The sequence below is a fragment of the Poecile atricapillus genome, chromosome 1 (genome assembly GCF_030490865.1).
Source record: "Poecile atricapillus isolate bPoeAtr1 chromosome 1, bPoeAtr1.hap1, whole genome shotgun sequence".
Lineage (NCBI taxonomy): Eukaryota > Metazoa > Chordata > Aves > Passeriformes > Paridae > Poecile > Poecile atricapillus.
Window position 1 is genome coordinate 95,916,458 of NC_081249.1, and position 26,213 is coordinate 95,942,670.

The 26,213-nt window shown below is 35.5% G+C and overlaps 1 protein-coding gene across 9 annotated transcripts in view; it reads right to left on the reverse strand.

Annotated features, from left to right (window-relative positions):
• The window catches only part of ABI3BP (ABI family member 3 binding protein), a 139,323-nt gene that overhangs the window by 18,436 nt on the left and 94,674 nt on the right, over positions 1 to 26,213 (reverse strand). For 6 of the 9 annotated variants that reach the window (XM_058862698.1, XM_058862689.1, XM_058862679.1 and 3 more), the window contains 15 exons: positions 26,093 to 26,167; positions 24,741 to 24,815; positions 24,011 to 24,085; positions 22,301 to 22,375; positions 21,569 to 21,643; positions 21,015 to 21,089; positions 18,789 to 18,863; positions 17,571 to 17,636; positions 17,178 to 17,248; positions 11,364 to 11,463; positions 7,492 to 7,602; positions 4,643 to 4,726; positions 3,161 to 3,229; positions 2,348 to 2,560; positions 768 to 879 (listed from right to left, as the gene is read on the reverse strand). In XM_058862698.1, coding sequence (XP_058718681.1) covers positions 768 to 879; positions 2,348 to 2,560; positions 3,161 to 3,229; positions 4,643 to 4,726; positions 7,492 to 7,602; positions 11,364 to 11,463; positions 17,178 to 17,248; positions 17,571 to 17,636; positions 18,789 to 18,863; positions 21,015 to 21,089; positions 21,569 to 21,643; positions 22,301 to 22,375; positions 24,011 to 24,085; positions 24,741 to 24,815; positions 26,093 to 26,167 — 1,351 coding nt within the window. The remainder of the gene's footprint in view (positions 1 to 767; positions 880 to 2,347; positions 2,561 to 3,160; positions 3,230 to 4,642; positions 4,727 to 7,491; positions 7,603 to 11,363; positions 11,464 to 17,177; positions 17,249 to 17,570; positions 17,637 to 18,788; positions 18,864 to 21,014; positions 21,090 to 21,568; positions 21,644 to 22,300; positions 22,376 to 24,010; positions 24,086 to 24,740; positions 24,816 to 26,092; positions 26,168 to 26,213) is intronic. The other 3 variants (XM_058862662.1, XM_058862654.1, XM_058862671.1) reach the window with 3 other exon arrangements.

Here is a 26,213-nt window from a genome sequence, read left to right on the forward strand (position 1 = left end):
AATTCCTTCTCCCAGGAGCTGCTGGTAACAACAGAGGTTGAACTAGCACCTCAGATTACACCACACATTGCCTAAAAATAAAGGCTCAACGTGGGCTCTATGAAGAATTTTGTGCTGGGTTTCCAATGCATGGCTGATAATAATAGAAAAGGGTAGCTCATCTAAAACAGAAACATCCATTCATCAAAGCCAAATGGATGGTCTTACAGGAAAAATCCCAAGTGTCACTCATTAACTTTCTGATTATATTAGTAAACAATGTTACAAAAGACAAGGGGTTTTCTTCCCTGTTCTGAATTTTACCATAAAAAAAAGAATACATTTTTATGATATTTGATATTTAAAGATAGATCAATGCTTATTTGAATTAGTTGCATGGGAATCACACCATCAACTGGAATTTACTTACTCATTTTTCATTTTCCAGCTCTTTTAACACACTGAAAGAAAACCATATGTTTAGGACAAACGTGTTTTTCCTCCCCAGGGTAATTTTCTTACTTTTGACAGGTAGTCTTTCTAATACCACAGGTCACTCCTGCAGCTTGTCCAGACCACAAATACTCTTGCAAATTTCCTAAAGATTCCTCAAATATGTTTTACCTGTTAACTTAGAAGAAAGATAAACCAAACCATACATTTTTTTCTATCTAAACAGGAGTAAAACCAATTGGGTCTTATTTCCATAAGTATTTCCATCTGATGTGGCAGACAATTGCCATTCTAAATTAGTAGGATTAACTTAGAAAATTATATTATTTAATTACCTTGTGTCAGGTTTTAGGTTTTCCACTGTAGAATGGGTTTGATTTGTCGTGATAATTGATTTCTCCTTTTCACCATCACTTCCTCCATTTTCAGTTGATACAACCTCATACTCTGGAAAATTACAGTAAAGAAAAATCACATCAAGTAACATCTCTCATTTGAGCTTCTTAAATACAACCAGATAGTGAATGAGTATGCAATTTTACAGGAATTCAACCTTTCTGCCTTTTGTCAGCCTAAAGTCAATACATGATTTGGACTTTTTAATTCATTCAAGTTGGAAAAGAAAATGCAGGAAATGAATGAGCACACAAATATGTGTATGCAAACACAGACACACACACCAAGAACTACTGAGTCCATCCAGTGCCTGCTTGTTACTCAGTGCACAAGGCAAGAAACTGCCCTACACTTCTGTGGCAACACAAAGGAGCAAAGCGTGAGCAAAATGGTCTTGGTTCCTGATGTTTGTAGTTTTTTATGAAAACAAGGAGGTGAGTGTGATCACTGTTTTCGTTGTTATTTGTCTGACCTTTCCATTATGTTTTGGTTTTGGGCACACCCAATGAAAACCCCTTGTGCACAGTTAAAGTCAAGCAAAGTAACCATTCAAGAAACAAAATGATGCAACATATTATGTTTTCTGTTTCTACCTTTCTATCTGAAACAGCGCATTTATTTATAAAGAAGAGATGCAATGCCTAAATACGATGATTGGAAAAACATGCATAAACTACAAAAATAGAAAGAGACGACAGCAAAATTGGTTTAAGCCTGCCTAAACAAGTCATGTCATAATGGTGCCAATATGAAGCAATCCCTGTTTTCAGAAAACAGGATTCAATGCCTTCTCTTGAATTCAGAATTGATTTTGATGAGTCATTGACTGAGTTGTTAGCTAACTGCGACGTTCAATTTTTGTCAGCTAGTGTTGAGGTACAGAAGATGTTGGAAGAATTAGAAATGTCCATCTTGCATGTTTAGCTGTCTGTGTACTAAGTCCTGCATGACTCACATGAATTCATTCTCAATATAAACCTCTTTCTTTAGAAGTGAAAAAAAACCCCCAGATTCTTTTAACAGAGAGGGCTTGTTGACCTTCTTGCAGTGGGTTCTGCAAGTATTATGCTGGTAGAGTTCTACTGACTTACTAGATGGATGTCAGCTTTGATTGTGTCTGGCCTACTGTGAAACAACCTATTCAGGTCAAGAAGGATGTCTACATTATGTGTGTGCATCCATAGTTACTGCTGTATTGTTGGAACTTCTTGACTAGATCTTACCAGATCCTGTACAGAGAGGGTCCAGAAAACTGGAGAATATACAGAGTCATAATTCTTAAGTATCTTTTTGTGTCATCACTGGCACCAATGCTCCTTGCTGTGTAAATCTTGTTATAATCTAGTAGCAGGTTTTTACCCACACTGGAAATGACAGTAGCACAAAAAAACCCAACCCCACTGGGCTCCTTTAGTCCCTGAGGTCTAAAGTACTTTTAAATAGCAAAAAACTACTGTGAAAGTAAATTAAGATGGAAATACTGTATTATCACACAATGGAGGAAAGAAATCAAACCAACCAGTAACAGTGTCGTTGTCTGGTTTTTCCCAATCCAGTATGACAAAGGATGGACAGCCCTCTACAGTCACCACGGTGAGGTTGGTTGGGGGATTTTGAGGAGGACGAGTGGGTTCTTCCTTGCTGCCAACTTCTTCTTGAGGAAAATGTTCAAGAGAGCTTGTGATGGAGCAAGGCACATCATCATCTTTCTTCATGTACTTGACATGGGGGGCTAAGAACAATGAGAAAGAGCTGTTACTCAACAGAGTGTTTTTACAAACTGGCAGCCCCATTTCACCTGGTGCACGGCACCCATACAAGGACACTAAGCAAAAGTCTGCACAAAGCTTTCAGAATAAACCCCATATATTCAATATTAAGCTTCTTGTTCTTGTTTTTGTTTGTTTGTTTTGGATTTTGTTTATGTTTTTGTTGGTGGTGGCTTTTTTGCTTATTTTTAAAATTTTACTTATTGTTGCTTGACCTGGAATCTGTACTGCCTTCACTCCCTTCCCAATGGCACTACTGATGAAATGACATTCTGAAGGTATTAGCAGGAGATACACAGTGTTTGAAAGAATTAAAATCTGTCACAAAAGGGTCACAGAAAGATCTGTCACAGAAGGATCAAGAACTTTTGTCCAGAAAGTAAAAGTAAAATTCAATCAAGAAAATGCTGCTTTGTACTACAGCTCTTTCATCTGTCACTAAAGTGACACAGAACCAAATAAAATTTTGTTCTTTGAATAACCACATAAGATAATTTGATGCAAGATGGCTCAGACATCATATGGTCCCTGAAATAAGAATACCATAACTATGAATATCCTACCTTGGTACCTTGGTTTTCCTGAAGAATCTGTTTCTGATGTAGGACTTGAGCTGAAGACCGTTTCATCAACTGTAGAAAACACAGACATAATTTGTAATAAATACAAAGTTTCAGTGTAGCATTTCACAGTTCCTTTGGCACTTTAAATCACTGTAAGAATAGATAAATGGTAGACGTTTGCTGCCAGATCTGTCTATTTATTTTAGGTACTCCATTTTTTCTGTGATGCTGTGTAAATCCTGTACTTACCTGGTAGTACAGACAGCCATAATCAAAATGACAGAATTCATGACTGCTGCTGGATTCAGTTCTTGCAATATATGTAAAATACTTTTTAGACCATTGTCCTGGGTTTGTTTTAGCTGAATTTTTTGGCAAGGAAAATAAAGGTCAGCCACAGAAAAAGGATGTTTTTGCACTGTGCTGGCTGTTTAGCTTGGAGCTTTTTTGATGTTCCTGGGATATATAGAACTATTACACTGGCCAAATAGCTTCTCTAAAAATAACAAGGAAATAAAAATTTCTATCTTCAGAGAGTACCAATTCCAAAAAATTTGAAGGAAATTGAAAACAAATACACTGGTGAAGAGAAATGTGCTAAAGCAGTCAGGAATCATGATACAATGTTGTATTAATTAGCCACTACACTGAACATGATGCAAATACTACAGTGGACCTCAACAGATAAAACACAACACCTTCCCATCAAGCATTTATAAATAAGTCTAGCATCCAGCTTGCTTTACTGAGCATTGAGGGTTACAATGATCATTGTAAGGAGAAAAGAATTTAAGTATTACTATAACTCCAGGAAAATTAGAAGCAGCATCATTACTGACAATATACAAAGAGCTGCACATTTGGGCTCAAAAACTTCTAACCACATCCTCTTCCAAACCCTTTACTGTACGCCACCTTGAAAAGACTTCACTCTGAATTTGTAATCAACTCTCAGTTTTATAAAGGGCAAATTACCCACTGACCACTATGCTTGCACTACTACAGTTTTTTCTATTTAAATGGTGGCAGTTTGATCAAATGAAGGAGGATATTGCATCTATGATGAGCACTATCCACCACTGACAAATATCATTTTGAGTTTATGTCCTGGGAAAATTGAAATATCCAGGAAACGAAGTGCCTTATCTATTCTTTGCACAGCTTTAAATGGCCACTGATTAGTACTGAAAGCCTACTAAGCATGTACAGATTTCTAGGGAAATGGAAGTCCTGTCATGTTCTCAGTTACCAAGATGTGTAAGAGAAGGGAGCTAGATCTCAGTCAAATCAGAAAAGTCACAAAGTGGCACAGAAGAAATCAGAATCACCCCAGACAAAATACTTTTTATGTTAAATATACAATGCATCAATATAGCTTAGGGAAGGGAAGCAAAAGAAAAATGGAAACCCTAATGTTAATTAAAAAAAAAAAAAAAAGGAAAAAGAAAAAAAAGGAACCAGAACTGTTTGTGATATGCTCACCATAATACTCCGGAGTTGCAAAAGCTGTTGGTGTCTTATATAATGTTCCTGTCCTCACAGGTGGTGTTGGTCCAGCAGGCTTAGCTATAGTGACAGATGGAGGGACTTGTAGCAACAAGACATTCAGAATTTGAAGGAGTCAAACAGCTTTCTGATTTTCTGAGAGAATTCAGTTTTGTGACAACTGCTTCATGCAACAAGTATTTTCATTTAAATAATAGTAATCCCTAGCTGGATTTAGGAAAATTCTGAACTGTGCTAGTTGCAAATGTAACCTAATCCTGAAACCTAGTAAGAAAATTCTTTGCTACTTTAAGGTTGTCTTGGAGGACATTAGTCAACTAGCATATAACCTGGTTTAATGCACAGAACGATTCTACACAGGCTGGTGAAAGGATGTGAAATGACCAGCATGGACATTGATATTCCTTAAAGAGAGAGCACATTTCTTCCTGAGTTGCAAGACACAATAGCTGAAGTCAGCAACTGAAACTTGGATTCTTCCCTGAAATATAGGCAAGATTAATTTCTGCTCTCAATTCAGCACATACATTAGCAAGGGTAGTGCTGGAACATTTGGAGTGATAAAACACCAGGTCCTTAACTGTGGACTGCATTAGGAGTTTAACTACAGAACAGTACTGGAGCTTCCACTAAACGAAATTAAGATAAACTTCAAATGAAGGCAAAGAAAATGCAGCCAAGTCCAGCATTTTCAACATTTATAGCACTATATCAGTCAAGAAGAAAAGTTTTCTTGCTTGACTAATTTCTTTAGTAGTTCCCATAAACCTGGACAGAAACTGACTGATAGAGGCAGTATTATCACCTATAATTCAACAGCTATTTAAAAGAAGTATTTTAGATTATGTGACATTGTTTTCATTCTTGAGCTGTTACCACCTAATAAAGAAAACAGGTTTCTAAGAGGCAAACAATCCTTGGTAAAGGTCTTGATTTCTTGCATAATAGCTGTAAAAGACAAGAATTTAATTCTTAAAACATGCAGATATTCTCCCGGATAATGATGATATGACAGAGAAATCTCAACCCTGAAGAGTCAAGAACTATATAATATAGTTACTTCCCCATCATATATGATACAGAACATGGCAACTGAAGGCAGAACTCTGGTGAGCCAAGTTTAAGACAACAAAAATCCCTACTTTCCACTTATTTTCTTAATAAAGTGGAAATCTGAATGATTCTCACTAGAGTTCAGTTTCACAAAGTTTCTGGAACTCTCATTTCCATTTTTTTTTTCCCATTCAGGAGATTTTTAATGTCTGCATAGAAACCTTTCCATAATATCCACTGGATGAGTTAGAACGATGAAAGTAAGGAATTAATCACAGTGTTAATGAGAAAGACGACAGAATTCTGACAGGAAAAATCCAAGAAGAACATTGAGGCAAATTTTTCCTGTTAGTACAGTGGAACTGTCTCTCCATGGAACCAGAAGAAACAAAATTACAATGTTTAAAACTAAGCTGGATAAAACACTAGGAAACACAGAAGAAAGAAAATATTCTACCATCCCCACAAGGAAGAACCAGACTGTTTAACCAATTTATTCCATCTTGAGAGCCTAGGAAGGTATGGTAAATGCTGACTACCACATAACCTGGCCTCCAGTGTAAGGAAAAAGGTTGAAATTTCAAAACACTGGTAAATTAATTAGATGCTTAGTGGAGAAAATTAGTATAGACCCCAATACAAGCAAAAGAAAATATATCAGGTCTAAGACTGATGATGTCTTCTGTTTTCTTGTAACTATTACTAAGGAAACACTACCCATCAACAAGTGCAGACACAGTATTTCAATCTTGGCTCTGCTGATGAATAAATGGTTGTCTCATCCAGCTTGGAGATTCTTGCTACTCATCTGCCACACAAAATACTAAAGTGTTATTTAGGTCTTTAGTACCTAAAAGTACTAGCACACAAAGTCCCAAATGAAATAAACAAAAAAAAACCCCAAAAAAGCAAACAACCCACAATAGGCAATCCAATAGAACTGTATATTCATATATAGCTGTATATTCATATATATAAATATATATTCATATATATAAAGGCCAAGGAACTATATATATTTCCAAGGAACTACAGAGATCAATATGAAGAGGAAAGAAGCTGTCATGATGTTAAGCTTAAGGAGATGATAGTTTCTGACTACATTGAATAATGTTAGCCTAAGGATTCTTGTATAGAATCCACTGATGAGACATCCATGTGGATACTGAATACCTCCTTCAGGATAAACTTAAAATAAAACAGGAAAGGTGAAAGTTTCTATGTCCTCTTAAAACAATACTGAGAAGCCAGAATACTTTAGCACAATAGTCAAGCTAAACTCTGCACATGAAACAACTCAGCTTGCTCTACCTCCCAGTGCAGTTCTTGTCTGGGTGACTTTTAGCTCATTTTTTGCAGCTATTAATGGAAGTACGGTATATATGTGAGGAGTTCCATAAAAAATAACCAGTTAGGACCAGGCATTGAAGCACAATAATCAACATCTCCCATCTAACATGCACATGAAATAGCAAAAAATTATTTTAGTAGACATGAAATACTCTTAAGGTTGATCTGCTTATAGGATGACTTGGAGTGTTTTATTTTGCTTTCAACACACTTATTAGACATGATTTCAATATAACTAGTTTAGAGGAAGAAAGAGGGCTTTTTGTAAGAGCACAAAAGACACAAGGCCCATGTGTTCCAAAAGACTAGTTTTTATAGATATCACAGATCAAAGAAATCTATGCTATAAAATTCTCCTATACCCTGCTAGCCAGTATTATCTCACACACAATAAAACATTTATTCTGAAAAGGCAGAAATACCTGGACTCCCTGGTTTACCAGTCACGGTGTTAGGAGGCAGAGGTTTTCTTCTCATTTGTGTAGGCCTGGCAGGAGGTATAGGAGGGTGCTGAGGGCCAGGTGATGAAGTCACTGAATGACATTACAAGACACCATTATTAATTACTTGAACCTCAAATTCCATAAAATCAGAAACACTAGAAGTTATATTCTGACTTCTCAAGCAATATTTCATGTCTGACTTAATATCAAAAGTGGAGAGGTGAGATTAGGAGCTGATCTGAGTTGTATTTTTGGCCTTAAATTCTCTGAGAACAGTATGCCATGAAGTTTTAAACAAAGCTTATGCTGAAAAAAAATGTAGCTCCTTTGGGATTTTGTACAAGTGTTTCAGTGATTCACTTTCTGCGTAGTTACTCATTTTTGTCAACAGTAGTTTTTGGCATTTAAGTGGATACATCTTCACACAACAAACACCACCTCAGTGTGCTCAGAAACATCTTCAGTATTCTACCCACAAAATTTCTGACCTCTTGTGCATTCTGACTAATACAACTGGCCACCCTCATCTTGAAGAAAAAGAGGTAAGAAAAATGAAATTATCATTAGGAACAATTTATTCCATACCACTCAAAACTGAAAAAAGTTACTGTCACTTCATACACTGACATGGCTAAAGACAATTACTGTTGTAGAAATTTCTGAAGTACCCAACATGGTTATTTCAATGTCCAGCTCCGGCCAGTACCCATTAAATTTATCTGCTAATGTCTTTTGACAGTGAGGTCTAAAAGGAAAACCTAAGCTCCTTAATTCATACTTACAAATCATTTTACTGTATTTTCCAGACAATTATGAAGGGTTTTATTATGCAAAGGAAAGGCAAAGGAAAAGATTTTTGTTCCACTATTCACCTTTGCCCTTCTTTCCTTAAGAAAATCCAGAAGATATGTGCAACACATTTATGTAACAAAAGCCTTTTTGTACCTAAAAGGAGAAAATCCTCAAGAGTAATATAATTCTCATAAGGTTGCCAATGTCAACAACTATGTAAGTTGCCTGATACTGAATTGCTGGCTCCATAAGGTACCTCAGGTCCTCTGTACCAGACCTTAGTTTACCCTACAAACAGAGAGATTGTGGGTAAGAAGGGAGCAGATCCAAAGGCTCATTTAGGAGAGCTTTTTTGGAAATACTTAAAATATCCAAACAGGAATATCTCTCTCTCTCTCTTCCCTTTTCCTTTTTGGACTCTTGCAGTCACTTATAAGAGAGTTGGTTTTATTTTTTTTAAATCCCTCAGATCAAGACAAAAAATAATGCTCTATCTAATATAGAAGGATATAGTGGTTTTGAAAATAGCATTTGTAGGTTTCATAGTCATTCTAAATCTCCAGATGGCGACAAAAAAAATATGCTTAAGGCCTGAAAAAGTATAATAAATTTTTGTGTATGTGTCATCATACCCTAGGTATTACTTTATGGTAGCATTCATCTTTACTCTTCCCCCTGCCCACAATTAGAGAAGGGATTGTCCAAGATATTTATGAAGTAAAAATGTGCAAGCATTGACTTCCCAGTGGTTTCTATCATATCATCTGAACAGCACAACTACAATAGTTACAGGCAAACTAAAACATTGTGTTCAAAGTACTGGGTCACAATTGAATCTACTGTACTGGACTCTGGAAAAACAAGGATTCCTACTTTTTCCTTCTGCTACTTCCCACAAGGATTTGTGTGCTGGTTGATGACGCTACCAAATCTAATTACCAGTGTGTGGAGACTCCATCTGTAAACTAGGATGCACAATAGAATTTAGGGATTTTTTGTGAGTGTGGATTCTTGTAAGGACCACAACATGGTGAAATATTGGGATTTAATTAATCTCTAGGCTTCTTTATGGACTGGGAGTCCTTGACTCAGTCACTCAGGATGAAAGAGAAGAATGAGCAGCCTCTTATTGACAGATGCCTTAAAGACATTTTTATTGGTGGCACAGACAATGGGAATGAGAGCACCCTCAGCAGTTCTGTGGATGACACCAAGCTGGTCATGCAGAGGATAGATTGGAGGGAAGGGATCCCATCCAGACACCCTGGCAGGGTGAGCAGGGGCCAGTGCAAACCTCCTGAAGTCCATCACAGCCAAGGACAAGGTGCCACACCTGGACTGGGTGCAATCACCAGTCTCAGCACTGGCTTAGATGAGAGACAGGTTAAAAAGAGCCCTGCCCTGCAGATATGGACTCGAGGATACTGGTGGGTGAAAAATTAGAGACAGATAGGGTAGATTGATATTAGATAATAATATAAGCAGGAAGAGTGTGGGTTAGGTTAAAAATTAGGGAGAAATTCTCTACTGTGAGGGTGGAGAAGCCCAGGCACAGGCTGTCCAGAGAAATTGTGGATGCCCCATCCCTGGAACTGCTCAAGGCCAGGTTGGATGGGACTTGGAGCAATCTGGTTTGGTGGAAGGTGCACCTCCTAAGGCAGGTGAGGTGGAACTGTTTGATCTTTAAATGTTCCTTCTTACCCAAACCATTCTATGATTCCATGAATTTCAATATACATATTAAGGCCTCATGAGAGCTGAGACTGCAGTTATACAAAAAAATCACAACTGTACCCAACTGCCTTTTATGACTACAGTTCAAGGCATTGGCTTACCTCAAAGCTCTAAAAGCTTAACTTTAGACATCAAATATCATAAAATGAGTAAAAGTTGGTCTTAATGTCCCTTCTAATCTATACATAAAAAAACCTTCAATTTTCTGCAAATCACAAGCTGGATTTACTTAAGGAAACCCACTGCCTGACATTCAGTAACAAAAAGTGCAGAGTATCATCCTTGTTTTCACTTTACACTTTGCCTTCAGCTGCCACTAATAGTGCATCACGCTAGACTTAAACTTTGCAAAGTACAGTGGTAAGACTGAATAAAGTTAAAAATGATAAAACATCAGAACCTGGCAATCAACATAGGCTCTTATCTTTGTAGGGGTAAATTAGGTGCAAAGGAAATTCAACAGGGATTAGGAACAGGGATTAGCAGTATTTAAAATAATGTTTTAAGATCCAGTAACATGTTATCAAAAGAGAAGCTACCTAAAAAGAACATCTGCAGCTGAGTAGTAAATCCAAGAGTAAAACAAAAAAATATGTTATTTTCAGTCAGTTTCTATGTCAGGAAGAAAACACAGCTAAAGCAAATTCTGTGCTTGGTTATGCTTATGAAACAGAGAAATTCTATACACCTCAGGGTATTTACCTGCTTTATGTATGTTTCAGTTAAAATATTTTGATTGCTTTGAAAATATGATTGCAAGACTTGCCAGAAGAGTAAACCTTACATGTCTTGCTTTAGACATGTAAAAAAACCCCTGTAACCTGATTTACTCCACATTGTTATTTTCCTTCAAGCTTAATGTTCTAATTCTCCCAAAAAATCCCAATATTCAATGAAACATCCTCATACATGGGAGTACAAGTTGGTTATACTTTTACCTTATTCACCTTGGTTGTGTGGATACTATTTGCATGAAAAAAGTCAGTGCTTACAGTTTTGTGGCTTTTAGATCATAAGGATAAAACTCTGGTGGTGAAAATTTCTACCATATGTAGTGACTAAGCATATTTAAGTGACTAAGTAGCAGCCATAATTTTTTTATATTATAAATTTTATTATATTTATTATATTCTTTATTATAAATAAAGATTTTTTTAAATCTCTTTTAATAGCATCCTGAAGCCATAAGATTGTGTGTTGATGAGGATGATTAAGAATTACTTTTTCTTCTCAGAGGAGGTGTTTTGCGTGCAGAAAAGGAAGCGTTTTTATTTTTAATAACAACTGTTAAAAATTGCTTTATTGTCTACTTTTATTAACCTTACCAGAAATTGGCTTTTGCCAGGTGTCAAAATATTCTGGAGGTCTTTTGACACCCATGTCAATTGGTCTGGCAGTAGCCTCAGGTGTATACAGGTAATCTGTGAAAAAAAGGAAATTAAATAAGTATCTAGAGTGTGGCACCAAGTCATGGAATATTTGTATATTGAATATGTTCAAACTCCAGCTGACATGATGTGCAAAACCAACATGTGTGGCCCATCTATGTTTTTACTGATAACATGGTGATATGCCTTATCTTCTTATTCAGGTAAGTAGAAAGTGATCTGGTTCTACAAAGTCTGCAGTTTAATTTTAAACATTCATTGAGTGAAGTATATTTTGAAAAAGAAAATTAATAAGATGAAGAGGTAACAGATGAGTTAAACCAAGATTTTAAATGGAAAAATGAGTAGAGAAAAAATTCTAGTTTTTCAGTGTAAATAATAAAATGTCCGTTGATTCTTGCAAAGGGAAAGTTTTCCTTCTCCCCATAATAAGATCTCTGATCATCCTCCATATTAAATGGTTAGAACAGTTCTGGACCACATATATTCATCATAGTTGGAGTACAGGAGACAAAGTATACACAACATCCAGCTTGTACATAAGAGAAAGTCCTACTTTAAAGTTATATAAACACATCTTTTAAAAAGTAAGTGGCATTAAAAGATTAACACAACTCCAGGTACAGAACAACTGTTCCACATGCTGGTATTTATAGGACAGCCAGACTGTTAAATTAATATGCTTTCTCTAAATAAAGTAAGTATATTTACTTTATAAGGACTGTATATATAGTAAAGCAAGAAGATGCACTGTAACTTCATCATGTTTGTGGGAAAAAAATTCCCCACACCCTTGCTCATGATGTAAGACAAAAAACACTAAAATTTGTTGTATTTTAAAAACATAAATCTCAGTATTACTTTAACTATCGAATTCCAACCCTGATATAACACGATCTAATCACTTCAGCTAAAGATTTCATAGATTTATAATCCTGTTCTCATTTTTTTTTTGATATTTCACTAGTATTTTAGTGGTATGAAGCAGATAATTTTTCAATTACTTTACTGTTTGACCATTTTTGTTGCATGTTCCTTACACAGTCCATGCATGACAAATCCACAGTCCATACATGATAAATAATTTACTAAATTAATTCACTATTATAAATTAATTATTTAATTAATTTTTATTTATTTATTTAATTATTTTTTATATTAACTTATATTAATTAATTAAGATTATTAATTTAATAAAGATTAATGTAATGAGAGTTGCAGCAAGCTGGGAACAGGATGCAGATGACCTGGTCCCTGTGTCTAAAATACCTGAACACATCATATGGTTTTGTATAACTGCAATTTGTCTTCAGATAAGTAAAACAATTAATTAGATCTTCAGCTATACAAAGCACCAGAGCGATAATCAATGTTTCATGTGAATGATGTTAAAGGAAGAAAGGGCATGATAAGACCAGCACCAACCTTAGGAAAAATAAAAATAATCTTGTACATCATGAGTTAGAGCATGTTTAGTTTCTCAGCTCACCTTTAAGTGAACATATCAGCAAAATGTGGTAGCACATTGACTAATTCACACTAAACCATCCAAGTCTATATTACAAGACTAAATTAGGTTTTTCCGTAGAGACTGTAACATGCAAAACTATCTCCATCCTACTCCTTAGAATCCTAATCTACTCCTAATTTAGAATCATAATCTTTTCTGAATTATATCAGCTGAGAATGAACAAAATACTGCATGTGTTCTAGTGGGAGGAAGTAATATTTTTCTTTTCAGAAACACGCGCTGCTGTTCTTCCATAGGTAAAGTAGTAATGAAAAATAAGTCAAAGTGTCAAACCACAATACTTTCATGTTGACAAAATCTCCTATTTTGAGAATTTTAATACACTTTAAAGTAACATAAAAGTTTATGTTTTTACATGAGGTATCTGTACAACCGAAGTTTGCTGTATTTGTCATAGCATTTGCCTTACTCTACTAATGAATGTAACTTGCTTATTAAAATTCATCCAAACTTTTAATAGAATTGAGACTAGATCTATTACTAGCATATGTCTTTGTGTCTTCTTTTAATTCCATATTTTTTCCTGGAAACATTAATGGGGTCTGGAACACGTTTAAACTAACCTCTCCGTCTTTAATTGTAGGAATACTGTTAGAGGGGTGGATCATTTTAAGGGAAATAATGGAAAAAGTGCCCTTGATAAAATGAACTGAAATACACACAGAGTTTAAAAAATAAAAAGAAAACAGAACACAAAGTAAATGGCCGTTTTAATGAAAACCATGTATGCCTCCTTTTCACAAGGGAAATGGAAATGTTGCTCAAAGTTTGTTTGCTGACACTTTTCAGGAACCTCAGCAGATCAGGAGCAGTATTTATACGGTCAGGATTAAATGAAATATAAATTTATATAAAAATAAAAATATAAATTTTTATAAATTAAAATAAATTTATATGGTTAGGATTAAATAGAAAACCAACCCACTAAGGTAAGTTACATACACAAACACAAAAAGCCATCTGAATAAAATGATATTCTAGAGAAAATTACTAAAACATGGCAAAAAAGTAAAAGGAATGCTACTCATGAGGAAGCAATCCCTGCCTCTTTTCCACAGTCAAGTTTGCCACCTGGCACTGCAACTGGCCAGGAGACTGAAAAGCCTGCCAGGAAACCAGCCACAACCCCATGTGCTGGTGCTGGAAAAAATAAATTCCACTGCTTATCATCTGGGCCCTGCAGCTGCCAAGCCCTCTGTGCTTGAGAGTGAAACATCTTTGCACTGAGGCTAAGGAACCCAGTCAGGAAGAAGAAATGGAATACATTCAACAGCAGTGCCAGTCCAGCAAGGAATTAAAAGATCCAAACTGGTGTCCAAACAAGGGAATATCCAATAATAAGTGATGTAATGTCTAAAGGTAAGACTGAAAACATATTGATACACATATAGCATATTCCTGACAGCCCAGTTAAAAATCCTGATCATCTTAGATCAAAAGTTCAGGATTTTCATAAGCCAACCACAGAAAATACTGAAACAGGAACTTTTTTTTCTTTGCAAAAGTCTGGTAAGATTTGGGGTTCCAAGTTACAGAGTTATTTCCCAAGACCCTTTTGAAGACTTGGGAATTCTTTTGCAATAGATAATGAATTGCACATTACCTTGGAGAGATACAGAAGATTTCTTTAATTGGTTACCTGAATTCCTTTTTGTGTAGGTTTATTTTTTTGGGCACAGTCAGCCTTGTGTCTCAGACATTGGTGCAATAAGGTGACGCACTTGCCTACGGAAGACTTGGGATTTCACTTACTGGTTGTCAAGAGAAGTACAGACTGAAAAGTTGTGACAACCTGCAATCCCCTCTCAAGATGTCATAAATATATGAAATTCATTGGTGATTTCTCTTACACTTCTCAGAAGAAAGGTGCAGACTCACAGAAAGGTGTCAATGAGTTGTTGTGGCAGTGAGGTTGGAGATACAAAGAAGTGGGCAGGAGATAACAAAGGTCAGATCTTCTTTGATACTTTGGATATCAAGTTTGACCTAAAGGGTTCACATTCTAGGACACAAAATTTAGCTAAGAGACATCTACAGGGTGTTTCTTTAACTTAGAGAAAAAATATAGTTATGTAACTTGGCAATGGAAACCACTACTGGAAGTATCAGTTTTCAGAATAATTCTAAAAGAAGGTACTTATTTACCAGTGAGTACACAGTAAATAGTAGTTTTGTGGTGACTTTTGACACCATCTACCGCAATGAAGCTCTAGTTCTTCCTGGCAACAGGCACTGCCATAAAAACATGGAAATAATAACAAATGGTGGACACAGCAAGTGGACCACTCGCAATATGATTGATTAAAAAAATACTTTAGCAACTCAAACTAGCATTAAGCACAAATAACTCCATGTAACGGTTTATTACTATTATGATTATCCTACTGGATTGCTAGCATGTATTCATTTTTGCTGGTGATTTTTATAACCTACCAATGCCTCTGAGGAGCCATTATGACTACAGGGGAGAAGAGAAAAGCTCAATGTACTGTGTAACATAGCTGTGTGTGTGCAACATTTCAAAAACTGATCACTCCTGGAGATCTGTGTTCATTCTCCTGTTCCATTAATCAGACATTAGAAAGCTCATTTGCAAGGTGACTTCCAGCACAAGTGAAGAGCAAAACCCTTTGACCCACAGCTACTGAAATTGGGCATTTAAGGCTTCAACTGTCTCTGGTGTCCTGGCATTTGATGGCCTCTTTTAATTTACCAGAGGGACTGTGAAAGGTCAAAGAACATCTACCTCTAATGAAGGCATTCATTCCATATGTAATACAGAAATATATGTCATATTCTAAACAGGTTAAATTTAATTCAATTTAAATATACAACTGTTTCCCTGAAAACTAAGCCTTCTGATCTTGTTTTCATAGTTTTAGTTACTTTCCCAGGAAAGTAACTGTGACTACGAAAACAAGATCAGAAGGCTTAGTTTTCAGGGTGACATCTCACCCTTTCTTCTTTAAAAAAAGAAAAAAGGAAAAGAAAAATGAACAGAGAAAATGAATAATATTTTAAACAATCAGAAAGGAAAGTAACAAAGAAAATAAACAATGTTCTAAAAAATCAGAACGCTCTAGTTTCAGGGTGATATACAACCATCTCTTCCAAGTTTTTACTGTTTCTAACAACATGGGGGGCTTCTGAAAATGTATAGAAATGAGTACCTGAAGGTATTCTATGATCAGCAACAGGCATTGAATTGCCAAATACACCAGGAAGAAACATTTAGTCAAAAATGTTCACAATAGATGGAATATCACTCAGCCTATTCTAATCTAGCTAGCATAGGAACAGTAACAGGAGGCAGCAATAATATGGGACAGTAGCACTTTTAGTTGGCGGTCAGCCAAAAGTTTGCCTTGAATATGTACATTATTTATTATTTTGAACTTGAATTGTTGATGAAGAATCCCAAAATTATATATTTAATTAACTAATGGCTGTATATAAAAAAAATCCCCAATGCTACTTGTATTGCTTATTGCTACATATGCAATAAATTAATGCCCTATGAAATTAAAAAATATGGCTTCATTATTAATTAGCATTGAAAGTATGTTGATTGGATGGAAAAATCAAGTACAACTGAAAAAGGATAAATTATAAATTATTTTTCCCCAAAACAGACCTGTACTTTTAATAAATCTTTGTGGTTAGGGACGTTTGTTATCTGCTTGTTTAAGGATATGTAAATTTAAGTTCTCGCTGTTGTCTGCCATCCACCACCGTGGAAATTTTTGGTGCTGAAGTATCCAAGCCTGAATACTGCAGAGTCTAAATACTTCATGTTCTGAATGTGAGGAGGTCTGATGTGAAAACACCATGTCCGTAGAGAGTAACTAGCAAGATAGTTGGCTTTAGGGCTTCCCAGCAAGCCTCCTGACTTGGACTCAAACAAATGGGTGACCCCTTTCAAGGAAGCATTTTCCAGTAATTATTGTGGATCTAACATCTAGAAATAATTAGTAAAAAGCAGCCACACAATAATCAATCTGTAAATTTACACAGACTGAGTACCAATATAATTTTATAACCACCCTCAGGAATTATATAACAAGATCAGTAGAAGCAGTTACACTTGGCACTCTGAGGAATTAAATTTCATATTAAAACACAATTAGATATTTTGCAGGGCTCAAGATGACTTGGGGAAGTTACATTCCAGTCTTTTATTGATAAATTTAAAAAATCCACCCCAAACCTAGAACTCTACCTGTTGGCATAATCCACTTTGGCAGTCCAGGTGCTTTTGTTCTGGCTGGTGCTAGTGTGGTTTTAGTAAAAGCTGTGAGAGAGTTTCAAAAGAAAAAAGAAAAAAGAAGAGAAAAGGAAGAAGATCCATGAGAAGAATACCCAGCAGATTTCAATGTGATGCCAAGAATTCCATACTAGAGAAGAAGAAACACCTGCTGTGAGAACACACATAATTTTGATTTCCTTTCTATTTTTTTCTGATTTGAAAAGGCTTTACCACTAGACTAATTAATTGATTGAAAAATACCCCCTTTTTGTTCCTCCCAACAATACTTAAAATTCTACTAAGAATAGATGAAATTAATTAACTATATAATCCCCTCCCCATCCCAGACTGAATAAACAATTATTACCAGGTCTGGTCTGTGATTTATCCGATGGCTTTGGTCTTGCAGAAGTGAGACGAGTTTTATGAGGTGCTAAAAGAAATAAGGTCCTGTTTCAATGCTGTGAGTAAAAGAACATGGGACAGTGCAGTGCAATTTGCCAGACAAAAAGGTCCATGCACCAATGTGATACAGCAAAATGGACATATGAGAGTTCTATGAGTTCTAATCCAAAATGCATGTGGAAAATGCTAGTTTCTTTAGCGGCCAGATGACTCCATCATGCAGTCTGACCAGTTACATTCATATGTAGGTTTAGGAAAAAGATGTAAAATATTTACAGCCAGTTACCCAACTGTATATGGATACAGAGTTAGCTCTGCAAGGTATCCATGGCCTTAAGACATTTAATTAGGTTCTGTAAAAAACAAACAAACAAAAAACCTCAAAATAAAACACCGAACTGAACCCCTCCCCCCAAACCAAAGACTTAGATAAAACTATGAAACATTAAAATATTGCTGAGGAAACAATGGGAGGCATTCAATGCAAACACTGTGTGGGGCAGCTGAAGCACAGTGTCATCAGCAAGCTTGAAATCAGAAGCCCTCAAATTTTTTTTATTGTTGCCTTTCACTTGCAAAATAATTTTGATACTGTAGATGTTATGGGATATGTGAAAATCACACTGGAAGCTGAAAGCATAAGAAGTAGTCACTATTATCTTATGCCCAATTAGCAACATCTGTAAATCAGTTAAGTAGAGCTGGTTATTTGATATTCAAGACAAATAAATGTTCAACCCATAACACTTAATCCAGCCTCTCTGAAGCATCAGAGAAAATACTTATGCAGGACAGAACACATTAGTCATTTTTGACATTTAGATTGGGGAAGTTTTACAGATTTAGATTTTGTAAGGAAAAGGTTGGAACTCAGTTACATCAATGTGTGCAACACTATACATATATATATATATATATATATACATACATATATGAGTAGCCAACACACAGCTCTAATACTGTTTAAAAACTTAATATAATCTTTGATATTTGAGGCAATACTGAACAAATCCCTTTTGCAGAGAAATTAACAAAAATATTTGAAAAGGGAAAAAAAAATCATATTACATATTTGAAATGGTTTTAAAGGTAATAATGAACAGACCATTAAAGAGTACTGATTTTACTTAAGATCTACAGACTCTCAATAAAACCACTTAAGAAAATCTTGAAAAATTACCTGTATGGAACCAAGGAATTTCAGTTGCTTGACCAATTTTGGGCCTGGGTGAAATGTGGTATGTTTCATTGGGAACTGAAAATGGACATATTACTGCTTATTAAATGCAAATGATTTCCTATTAAACATAAGACATCACAGTGGGAAGGAAATTAAAACTGTCTGTGCAGATCATAAACAAAAGAGTCAGTGCTAGAAATCTGGCTGAAAAATCATGCTTTTATACATGTAAAAGACCTTTTGAGTCTGGGAAGGTTTATATAATTAGTAAGTCAGACAAAATCAGAAAAGATGATAAGGCAATGCCTTTTTACATGTCTCCCCAACCTCATACATGTAGTACTTATTTCTATAAAGAATCACATTAAGAAGAAAAATGGCTGGAAAATTAAAACCAGCAATATTTTGTACATGCACTGCACTGTATCTAACAAATTAACATGACAAAGATATATCAAGGTATTTCTGCTGATTAAAGTGTAGGTTTAGCCATATAGCAAAAGCAGAGAAAGTAAAGATTGATGAAAAATAAACTGATATAACATTCTCATTACCCAAAGTTATTTTGGACCCATCAACAACATGAACTGTTACAAGGTTAATTGATCCCAGGTGTGTTGCCCTTGGAGCTATAAAAAATAAACCATTGTTCTGTGAGAAGGGAAATTAAAGAACTTGGATTTCATGAAGGATCTGTCTCAATTGTTTCCTAAAATCCTATCTGCACATCTGCTAGGACAATTTCAACAGACATGAGACAGACATGTTGTGATTAGTCTGGATGTATTTTCATGCTGACAACCAGACAGTGCAACTATTCTGCTGAGCCCTCAATAACTTCAGACCACTTGCCCTAAACCTGGAGTTCTGACAGTCTTTGGTCTTTCTCATACTTGTTGTATTAACTCACACTTTTCCAAAAGAAAAAAAAAATAGAAGTTTTCAGTAATGCATTTATTTTTCAGACCTCACTCAAATTTGAATGAGTTAATTGAAAGGTCTCTAAGTTACTGGATGAAAAGGACACACTGGCAGGAAGAGGCACACACTACATAACTCTTTATCTTTCAGAAATAAGGTTAAAATATGGAAGCTGGAAAATATCCTACTCATTCACATAAGGAGCAGTGGCTAAAAAGTGCCATTTATATTTAATGGTTAACATTTGTTTACAGTTTTTCCTACCAGTAGCTTGTTTTGCATATACACCATTATAACAATTTAAACTTTAAAAGGCAAAATAAATTCTGTTCTCTAAAATTGTTTCCTTAAAACTAAATTTGTAGTGGTACCAAAAGATGGCACTTGTTAACTGATGACGATTGGAAACACCTCTTATTCAGCTGAGACTTAGAATCTAACTTGGCTATTGAAGAGCGTTTCAAAATAAGGTATTTAGAAAAGAAATATTTTTCCTGGACTGTTCAGTTTGATGTTCACAGTAATACATATGTACATGTGGTATATATATAGAATATAGTTCTTGAATGAATAGGGTCTCTGGTTGAAACCTTTTTGGCCATATAAAATGGACAAGGAAGGGGAGGGGGGGGGAGAAATTACTAAACCATTCATTAAACTATATGTCTAAGACTAAAATTTTATCAGTTCAGAGGTTAGATCAGAGAGAAGGAAAGATCAGGAGCTGCTCTCATAGATACGTAGTCTCTCCTCACCTGACTATATTCTTTCCTCCTGTTACTTTCCTCCTTAGAAATTTTTATTGAAATAGAACACCCCATGGTAAAGCTGAGATATCACCACCCTTCACCATAGTTGTGCATCCCTGAATCTACCATGGTTACTGCAAAAATCACTAGTATTGAAGGCACTTCTACTCTTAACATGTACCTATCTCAGACTGAGGCTCTGTAGCTCGATTTTCAAAAGTAACTGAGAAATTGAATAAATGTATTTAGAATAATAAAATTTCCCCAAAGAAGAGAACTTCTTGAATGTAGGCATTAATATATTATTATTAAAATTAACTGAATTTCTCACATTTTTAGATGGCTACTAAACCCACGAAACTGCTTTCCATGGAAATTCATCCACTTCTTGGACATTCACTTTGGTATAATTTATGAACAAATTTTCAGCTTAACAATGATAAAAATTCCTGTCTACTTATTATGCATTCCTCATGACCACAAAACTCAGTGACAACAGAAATATAACTGAGGCAGTGCCACAGTAACACTTCTAAAGTTACAAATTGTAAATTACCAGGTTTAGTTTGTGGTACTTCTGGCCCAACAGATGTTTTGGATTTGGAAGGAATGAGCAGTGTTTCTTTTGGAGCTGAAAGAAAAGGAAAAAGATTATTATTGTATTCTTCAGGAGTCATGATCCAATGCCATATTAACCCACAGAAAATGCATGCCTCAAATGCCTGAAAAAAAGACAATAACAATTCCATGGCTTTCTGGAACCTGAAACAAAATGACTAGCCAAAACACAGAAAAGTCCCACCAGTGTGCTGTAGGATCAGTTGAGTTACTGGCTAAAATTGTTGCTCTAAAAGAAAAATTAGGCCACTGATTTTGTTTGGAGATCTGTCAAATACAGACTTCTGACCAGACGTAAGCTGTAGGCTATTTTTGCTTTAGTTGAAAAAATAGAAACGAGAATCCTCTGTGCTAAGATACACGCATCTGGCAGCAGAATGAAAGATTCTGGAATGGTGTTATATAAATACCACATTGGAACATGTTCTCTAGAAATTTCTCCACTGAAAAATTAGAAATACCTGCATCTTAAAGTGAAGAAAACTTATTTACCCATTGTTGCCCTTGAATGACCAGTGGTAGTAGAAGATTTTGTAATAATTGGTTGTGGAGTTGTCGGATACATTGCTGTTAAGGAGAAAATGTGAAAAATCTTAGAATATTTATCTGTAATCTAAACAAAGCAACATTTGATAAAACCTGCAAAATGTCCCAAACTAAGGAGCAGCAGAATATCTTGAAAATCAACTGCCAACAGATATGATTATCTCTCTATTAACTTCTGGTATACATCTATACCAAAAAATGGGAAGCCACACAGCCCTCCATAATTATTTTTAAAGCTACTTTCATTTCAGTACAGCAGACAATGTCTGTTGCTAACTACACAAGCACATTGTAAAGGAGTTCTGTTGCATTTCAAGAGAAGATTTAAAAAAAAAGTGCTCACAGAGGAGCACCCAAGATTACCAGAAGTAGTCACAGAGAACTTAGTCTACCTAGCCACTGAAATTTGTCAATACCCACATTACTACATTTAAGTCATCATTTGCTATGTGTAATAGACAGAGGAAAACCATTACATTTATTACATTTATTTATTACATACATATTATCTTACTATTATTTGTAGCGTAATTTTGCCTTATTTTGGATTGATTATCTGAAATGTAATCCATTTGTTTCACCACAAAACTGGCTACGAATAGTCCCATTAAGAAACACAAAACCTGCAACTTGGGGAAAGAATGATTAAACACAAAATTGAAAGAATGACTCTATTACCAGGTTTGGTGTATGGCACTCTTGGTCTTTCAGTTGTTTTTTGTTTGGTGTGAATGAACGGTTTTTCAGTTGGAGCTGGAATAAAAACAAACAGCACCCAGAACAATAATTGAAAAAATGCACTGCTTTTCACAACACACAAGGAACATAATAATGATCTGGTCTGGAATAAGGCAAATTTTGTAAGAACAAAGCTGAAAGTTGAAATTCCTGCAGAGAAAGGAAAACAAGTTAAATGGCCACTTACACAAGAAGACTTCTAAAGAAATAGATATTAATTTGTAGCTTTGCATCAAGCAGTCTAGAATATAATCATTAACATCATCATACTGTAATAAGAGAAAAATAGACAGTGGTAACCTGTGTCTTCCTCATCTGCCACACATGAGTATCTGGGGAGAGGATTTCTTTTTCAGTGGAACATTTGTGTCAAACTTGATTTCTAAATTAAATTCTTTTGTTCTTATGTGGGAATGGCTCAATATTGTTATCTTCATACTATTCAGATTAAAAAAAAAAAAAAATCCTGTGAATAAAAGTAGGAATCATTTACTGGAAAAGGTTATCCTTAGCACTTCTTAGTCTGTGGTCTACACCAATGTGAGAGGTCCAAAATGACCTGCCTTAGCTTGTGCAGTGTTCATCCCCCTTGCTCTGAAGAACCATTTTCTGCATGTGAATGTTACTCAGATAGCTCAGGTGTTTACAATAGAGAACATACTTCATAAAGCTAGATGAACAGATGAATACTAACCTAAGTACCGTTGCATACAGGGAATATATATTGAAATAGAGACATGTTTAAAAGCAGTTTTAATTTCCTCTTCCTCAAAACAAAAAAAAACCCAACATAATTTGAAGATTATAAAATGCCTATAAATATTTCATTCTCAGAAAATATACACCATTTCATTCTCAGAAAATCACAGTCAAGGTCTGTCTCTGAAACTGGGGACAGAAAACTGAACAAAGATTTGTCAAGCAATGCTCCTGTTCCTGGATACTGCTTGGATTCAGTGACCCTTACTTGGTCGACGTCTGACAATTAAGTTAAGAAGGAGGAACACTCAGCTAAGGTTTCTTATATTTAAGCAAGTTTTCCCAACATAGATAACTAGAAGTAAGCAGAGAGGATGGCTTTAAGAAGTAGAGTTGGATTTAGACAGTCACATAACTGGTCTGGAGACTTTATGCTGTTGATACATTAGAATTTTTTTCTGTAAAATTCAACCTTGAGTAGTGAAGAAGAAGAGTATTTTAGAGTGAAATTATCCACAATTCACATGAAGAACAGAGGATGAACTCAGTTAGTTAGAGCATGGTGCTAATCCAAGGGTTGTGATGGGCCAGTTTACTTCAGAGTTGGACTCGATGATCCATGTGGGTCCCTTCCAGCTTAGAGTATTCTGTGATTCTGTGAAGAATCACTATCTGCTCTTTAAATAAAGTCCCCTTTTACTGGAAAATAGGATAACATCTGGAGGAATTGCATCATCCTGACTGGAAAGACTAGAAGATGAGGAAAGGAACCTTTGAACGTGAATGACCTCATGCGTTATTACCCTTATCAAGACCAAAGAGCAAGTAAGTATCTACAAGTAGAACAAAATTTCATTATTAGCTTGTAATAAAACATAATGAGCTCCCCCTAAGGTGATATTCTCTAAAAAAAGTGGAAAACAGAATAATTATTTATGAAATAACAGTTACCAAATGGTGCCTTTGTTCTTTCAGGAATATGAGGAATCATAGTAGCATCTCGTTCATCAAAGGTTGGAAGAATCTCTGTTGGAAAAAATGTCAATAAATGAACTGCATAATGAAAGGAATTTCCCTTTCCTCCTTTTCTTAAAAAACATTTCAGCACTATACTGTGCTGTGTATGTGTGTGTATACTGTATAGGAAAGGGATGTTTAAAAACAGCAATGGGCATTTGCCCTCAGAAATTTATGGTAGGAAACAACAGTAACAAGCCTTCAGTGAAATCACTTATTATATTACATAGGTCAGTTGGATTTATGATGGAGAGTCACCTAAGCAAAATGTAATTGAAGGAAATCCTCACTCTACTCTGGGTGAAAATGTGTGTATAAAGGAAAAGCAATGCAACAGCATTAGGAGGTTGCTCTCATAAGAGCTTCAAAAATGTGGTGCAAACTATTGAAGTGTGTTGCTCAGATACAAGCTGCAAATAACTTTTTATCCTTGATCAAAACATATAGGTTGATACTATTTCTTGTGTTAATATCTGCATAAGATACAAAAACTCTTGAACTGTTGAAGTTTCCATCAGATTTAATTGCATCCCTGCAGAGGTTTCTTAACCTAGAACAATAACCAGGTAACAGCAGATGCACTGATGGCTATTCCCCCCACTGCCACCCCAAAAACAATTGTTGAACTATCCACTACAACTTCACAAAAGACCAGATAATTTACCAGGCTTCCTGTATGGAGCATCTGGGATGGGAGTTGCTCTAGGTTTAAAAGGAAAATGCTGTGGTTCTTTACGAGCTGTAAGAAAAGATCTGTTTTAAGGGTTTGTACTTTGACAAAATTAGGTTTGTTGAACAGGCACTGCATGTCTCATGCTTGCAAAGAAAAACAATCCCTGCATGACAGCCTGAAAAACTGAGTGTCAGATACATACAGGAATTCAAGGCAAAACAAAATCCTCAGTGAAAACACAGGTGGAAAATTAATCAGGTAAGCAAAATCTGGAGTCAAGCAACAAAACCTGAAGGAACGCAGACTAAAAAGTACAGGGTTTCTGTTTGTATTTCAGAACCCATAACTGCAATACCCATGGTGTGCTGGTCTCCTACTAGTGTCAAAGGAATTACAATGTGTGTGACAGGGAAAGAAATTTTCTCTGAAGACAACAAACCAGCTAGGAATCTTTTAACACCTGCAACAGAGTAGAATGGAGTTCAATTAATAGAAAAGATAACAAATCAGAACCACAAACCAATTATGTGAAAAACAGGCAAATGATATGTAAGCATTGGCCCAAGGAGTAGTGAAAAAATAATAGTGACTAGCTCAAGGTAACTCATTTTTGTGCTGCTGTCTTTCGTTGTTCAACTGTTAATGCGCTAACTGCCAAAACTTCATAAAAACAGTAAGATATACAGAGTTAGTGGTGAATATAAGTTAGTGGTAAAAAGTCTCCCTTTAACATGACTGGTTTGTTTTCAATTTGTAATATATTCCTTTTTTTCCCCCTTTAAAAAAATATTATTGCTTTGTAAAATTATTGAATATACACTCGCTCAAAATAATATGTCCAATGGATACTCTCAGAACTGTTAGAAGTCACAGAGGTTTGATAATTCATTAGTATGTAAATCCCCATAAAGTTTATTTTTAAGGGTGAAATTCCATTACCAGGTCACACAAACCTATGAGCAGTTTCACTTACAGATATTTAGAGTCCTACATGAAGGCCCTCAAATGAGTTTTTCTATAAGCACCTTTATACAGGCACAAAAGACATGCAATTTCTTCCAGCTTCTCATGATGTTTGTATATTGTCTACCCTCCTGTACAGATTATTCATCAGTGATAGATGTTGTGTGACTGAAAAGCAGAGGCAACTACTAAAACTCAGACATTAAAACTAGAAATCGGCTCTGTTTTCCTTTAAACACCTATTTAATGATCATCAGAGAATGTGTGTGTAATATGAAGGGATATTAAAAAACGAAATTAATTAATAATTAATCACTGAGGAAGGACAACCCAAATGAATCCCTGGATATTCAAGCACAACCAAACAACAATGTATATACCAGGTTTTGTGTGTGGTACATCTGGACTTGGTGATGCCCTGGGCCTGGAAGGGACTCGTCGACTTTCTTTTGGACCTGTGGAAATGAGCAAAGTTTTGACTTTTTTACTGAGCAGGTTGGA